This window comes from Zalophus californianus, chromosome 14 (assembly GCF_009762305.2).
Source record: "Zalophus californianus isolate mZalCal1 chromosome 14, mZalCal1.pri.v2, whole genome shotgun sequence".
NCBI classification, from domain to species: Eukaryota; Metazoa; Chordata; class Mammalia; order Carnivora; family Otariidae; genus Zalophus; species Zalophus californianus.
The window spans coordinates 27,142,313-27,147,840 of NC_045608.1; the positions used below are offsets into that span (position 1 = coordinate 27,142,313).

Sequence of the window (5,528 nt, forward strand, 5' to 3'; positions counted from 1 at the left end):
GGGCTCGCGGAGACCCCCCGGGGGCGCCGGAAGGGGCGCGCGGGGCGGTTGGCCGCACCGGGGGCGGTGGCCGTTGGCCAGCAGCGGCCTGGACCAGGCGAAGTCAGGCGTCTGGCCGGGCTGTGGCCACCATGACCAAAGACTCGCCCAGCCCTTCGAGAGGCGGCCGCGCGACACCCAAGAAGCCGGGTAGTCCGGGTCCGTCCGCGGCGGTCCTGGAGGAGCAAAGGCGGGAGCTGGAGAAGCTGCGGGTCGAGCTGGAGACTGAGCGGGCGCGCGGGCGGGCGGAGAGGCAGCGCTTCGCGTCGCAGGCGCGCCAGCTGCGGGAGGCGGCCGAGCGGGAGCGGCAGCAGCTGGTGGACCATCTGCGCTCCAAGTGGGAGGCTCAGCGCGGCCGGGAGCTGCGGCAGCTGCAGGAGGACGTGCTGCGGGAGCGGGAGGCCGAGATCCGGCAGCTGCTGCGCTGGAAGGAGGCCGAGATGCGGCAGCTGCGGCAGCTGCTGCACCGCGAGCGCGACGGCGTCATGCGCCAGGCCCGGGAGCTGCAGCGCCAGCTGGCCGAGGAGTTGGTGAACCGTGGCTACTGTGGCCGCGCGGGGGCGCCCGAGGTCGCTGCTGCTCAGTGCCGCTGCCGCCTGCAGGAAGTGCTGGCACAGCTTCGCTGGGAAACCGACGGCGAGCAGGCTTCGCGCATCCGGCACCTGCAGGCGGCGCTCGACGTGGAGCGCCAGCTCTTCCTCAAGTACATCCTAGAGCACTTCCGCTGGCATCCCGCTTTGCCCGGCTCCCTCGACCCCCAAGCCGTTCACTCTTCGGAAGGGCCGCCCCCCCATACCGCCGACGACTCCCGCGGGCCCCCAAAGTCCGTCTGTAGACTCGAATCCCTGAATGCTGACAGCCTGAGCGCTGGCGTCCGCCTGCGCTCCCGCTCCCTGGACGTGGTGCGGGCCGGGTGCTCCACCTCCCTAAACAGGCTGCTCCACACGCGCGCCAGCTCTCTCGACTCCTTGGCATCAGCGCGTAGCCGCTCGCTCGACAGCACCCTCATTTGCCCCAAGGCCCCCGAATCCGAGGAGCGGGCCTCCACGCCGGACGCCTCCATCTTAGGCTCCCCGAGTCCCCCGCCGCCGCCATCGGAGCACAAGAGACCCAGCGATACGCCAGAAGACTCCGGGAGCCAGCCCTGCGAAGCCCTGAGCCCCTCGCCGCCGGGTCTGGACTACCAGGAGCTGGTGAAGCAGAACTCGGAACTGTCCGAGGCGTTGCAGGCGCTGGCGCGCCGCTGCTCTGGCCTCCGGGAGGAGAACACGCAGCTGCGGCGCGCAGGCTTCCAGGACAAGTCCGACGAGAAGGTGAAGCGGCTCAAGGTGAAGCAAGCGAAGCTTACGGGCCTCGCGCGGCGCCTAGAGGACAGAGCCCGAAAGCTGCAAGAAACCAACCTGCGGGCTGTGAGCGCGCCTGTGCCGGGCGAGAGCCGCGCTGGCCTGGAGCTGTGCCAGGCCTTTTCCCGCCAGCGCGCCCGGGACTTGTCCGAGCAGGCGAGCGCGCTGCTGGCCAAGGACAAGCAGATAGAAGAGCTGCGACAGGAGTGCCACTTGCTGCAGGCGCGCGTCGCCTCGGGCTTCGGCAGCGTCCCGCACGCTGGCGGGGGTGCCGCCCAAGCCCAGTGGCTCAACATCCGCGAGTTGGACCGGCTGCAGCGCGAGTCCCAGCGGGAGGTGCTGCGCCTGCAGAGACAGTTGACGCGGCAGCAGGCCGCCAGCAGCGCCCGAGCGGAGGCGGACTTCCAGGGCGCACCCAGCGAGGAGGCGCGGCGCCAGGTGCAGGCCCTGGAGCTCGAGCTGGGCGCGCGGCGGCGGGAGTGCGAGGAGCTGGGCGCCCAGGCGGCGGCGGCGCGGCGGCGCGGCGACGAGGCTGAGGCGCAGCTGCAGGCGGCGCTCCGCGAGGGAGCCTGGCTGGCTCAGGAGAACGCGCGGTTGCAGGCCCAGGCCGACTGGACGCGGAAGGTGGCGGCCGAGAACGACGATGTGCGCGGGCAGCTGGGCCGCGCGTGCCAGGAGCGCGACGCCGCCGGCCTACTGGCCGAGCAGCTGCTGCAGCAGGCAGCGCGCGGGCAGGACAGGCAGCAACAGCTGCACCACGACCTGCAGAAGGCCCTGCACGATCTGCAGGCTGCCCGGGAGGAGATGCTAGCGCTGCAGTGTCAGCCTGCCTACCCTCCCCAGGAACCCCAGGAGGCCCCCCAAACCCCCGGGTCTCAGGTTAGAGATAGTGGAAGGACCGAGTTCCAGCCGGAGCCTGCAGGCCAAGCATCTTCACAGCCCGGCAGAGACAATCGGGAGAATCAGGAAGCTTCTCAGCCGGAAAGTCCAGTTGCCATCGGCAAGCCAGCCAGTGCCGCTCAAGTGCCTGACAGAGTCCTCCCAGCCAGTCGACCTCTGGACTCCAGGTACCAAGCCAAGAAAACTAGCTCCCAGTCGAACTCTTCCTCTGAGGTGGAGTCCATGTGGGCCACCGTGCACTCTTGTCCTGCTCTGGACGTGGACACAGCCAGCAAGGTGGAGGATCTGGAGCCTGACAGTGTGTACTCCACCTTGGAAGTGGGGGGCTCAGAGGCCCCCCTGGCCCCCAAGCTCAAGATCTTTCTGGCTCGGTATAGCTACAATCCTTTTAAGGGGCCTAATGAGCACCCTGAGAGTGAGCTACCCCTCACAGCTGGGGATTATGTGTATATCTTCGGGGACATGGATGAAGACGGCTTTTATGAAGGGGAGCTTGAGGACGGCCGACGAGGGCTGGTGCCCTCCAACCTGGTGGAGCAGGTTGCAGACAGTGACATCCTGGACTGTCCACCCCTCAGATCCCCTGACTTTGGCCCCACTCAACTCCCATCTGGACAGGGCAAGTGTCCAAAGGAAGACACTGGGCACGGCTTCTTGCCTGGGAAAGCCCAGGGAGATATGGACAAGGGGCCATGCCAGATGGTGGGAGCAGGCTCCAAGGCAGAAGTGGCCATGGAGATCTCAGATGCCAAGACAGAAGACAGCTGGCTGGGTGCACTGCAGTGTGTGAAGGAGAGGGGCTTCTCCAGACCCTTTCTAGGGGCCAGAGGGGCTCTTTGCACGGCCCCCATGCAACTACACCTGCAAAGTGTTGCAGCCACATCGGCCAAGATTGCCTGGGTCTACAGCAGCAGCCACCTCCACGTGGTGTATCTCAATGGCCAGGAGCACGCCATGACCCCCGCAGGTGTGAGCTGCTACACCTTCCATGGCCTGCATCCTGGAACACGGTACCAGGCCCGCGTGGAGGTGCAGCTGTCGTGGGATTCACTGCAGGTGCACTGGGAAACGTCCTCTACCCTCACCTTTGACACACCCCTGGCAGGACCCCCTGACCCTCCACTGGATGTGCTGGTGGAGCGCCATGCCTCACCAGGCCTCCTGGTGGTCAGCTGGCTCCCTGTAACCATTGACTCTGCTGGGTCCTCCAATGGAGTCCAGGTCACGGGCTACGCGGTGTATGCTGATGGGCTCAAGGTTGCGGAGGTTGCTGATGCCACTGCTGGGAGCACCCTGTTGGAATATTCCCAGCTCCAGCTGCCCCTGATGTGCCAGAATGTCTCAGTGAGAACCATGTCGCTTTGTGGTGAGTCCCTGGATTCGGTGCCAGCCCAGATCCCTCAGGACTGTTTCACCTGTCACCAATTGCCAGAGACTTCCTTTAGCTACCCCTGTGGTGACCCATCTACCTGCAGAGTCACTGTCCCCATCTGTTCTCAGAGGCTGGCGCTGGCTCCCCTGAGTGCCACAACCGGCCCCCACACTCCTGGAAGCTGCGGAGAGCCCCAGGCCGAGTTTCTAGAAGCCTTCCCTGAAGAACCCCCAAGGAGGCAATCCCCAATGTCCAAACTGAGTCCAGAAAGAGAATGTGCAAGTGCAGGATGTGGCAGCCAAGCCCAGGGGCCTACCGACGCCAAAGAGGTCTGCAGAAAGGACCTGCTCTTTCAGCAGAGTTCCCCCAACCACACACCCCCTCTGCCCAGTGACCAGTCAAGGGAAGAAGACCACTACTGGCACATGGGCCCCAGACAAAGCCCTGCTTCGGGAGTCATCCATCTGTTTCCGGAGCGCGGGCTCAACAAAGAATCTTATCAGGGAAAGGCTGCCCTTGAGAAGGTCCTTAGGCAAAAGCAAGATACCCAAGTGCTGGTCCCTCCCCAGCTGGACACCAGCCAACTGTCTGTGTCCGACTTCCATGACACTTTGCAGGAGGAGGCGGCGGTGTGCTTTAGTCCATGGGGCACAAAGAGGCGAGCGCAGAGAAAGGAGTTTAGGACCCAGAATGGGAGAGGTCAGGCTCTGGGGGGCAAGAGAATGTGCCAGCTCCCAGAGTCCAGCCCTGCACTTTGTCCAGCTCCGTCCAGCAAAGTCATTAAGATGCCCAGGGGTGGCCCGTCGCCACTGGGGACAGGGGTGGACACTGTGGTCAGGGTCTTTGTGGCCCTCTTTGATTACGACCCTCTGGTGATGTCTGCCAACCCCGAGGTTGCAGAGGAGAAGCTGGCCTTCCAGAAAGGGCAGTTGCTGAGAGTGTGGGGCTCTCAGGACCCCTGTGGCTTCTACCATGGCGAATGCAATGGGCAAGTGGGCAACATACCTGGGCACCTGGTGGCTGAGGTGAAGGTGGACACAGAGCAGATTGATGGGAGGTGGCATTTGCCAGTGCAAGGGTACCTGCCCCCTGTGGCCCACTTAGATGAATTTGGGGGCCTCACCAGCCCCCAGGGCTCCTTTCTTATGCCCCAAGGAAACCCCAGGATGTCATCACTGTGGACTCCAACAACCATGATGGCAGCTTTGGACTATGACCCCAAGGATGGGCGAGCAGGAGGCCAGGTGAAGGACAAGCTGTCACTGAGGGCAGGGGATGTGGTCACAGTCTACGGGCCTGTGGATGACAAGGGATTCTATTATGGGGAGTCAGGTGGTCACAGGGGCCTGGTCCCAGCCCACCTGCTGGATCACCTTTCCCTCCATGGAGAGTGAGCAAGGCTCCCGCCGGGGTGGTGGCCCCTGGCCACCCACGTCCCGCCAGAGGAGAAGCAAGCACTGGGACCCTAGCTCCAGCACCCCTCCTCACCTCCGTGAGCAAGCACTTGCTCCAAGCATCATTGTGGCAAACTGACGGCAGTCCCTGGGTGTCCCCTAGCCTCTGAGAGGAGCAGGGCTTAAGTCTGAACTGAGCTGTTGCCCCAAAGAAAACAGAACAAGCAGCCCGTGAGAGTCCAACAGGCTGTTTTGGAGTTGTCAGTGACCATGACGGTGTTTGGAGAAGTGCCTTTTTCTGTGCTCAGTATGCGTTTTCTCTAGGAATTTCTTTAGGAGTTTCCTCATCCATTGCCTTGTATGAAAGTCTCAAGAAAAGCGTGCCTCTTAAAAAAAAAAAAAGTGACCAGAATGTTATTTTTCTATCTTTTGTTCAACCCCTCATTAAAATGTTCATAGAAAAAAGAAAAATAATACTTT

At 63.2% G+C, this 5,528-nt stretch overlaps 1 protein-coding gene across 1 annotated transcript; it reads left to right on the forward strand.

Moving 5' to 3' along the window:
* LOC113912648 (RIMS-binding protein 3A-like) lies at positions 1-5,528 on the forward strand. The gene has a single exon (XM_027576171.2). The coding sequence runs from the start codon at positions 132-134 to the stop codon at positions 5,046-5,048; it is 4,917 nt and encodes a 1,638-aa protein (XP_027431972.2). The 5' UTR covers positions 1-131; the 3' UTR covers positions 5,049-5,528.

Excerpts from the sequence above, each read along its gene's own strand:
- LOC113912648 (XM_027576171.2), top strand. The coding sequence starts at position 132 with ATGACCAAAGACTCGCCCAGCCCTTCGAGAGGCGGCCGCGCGACACCC.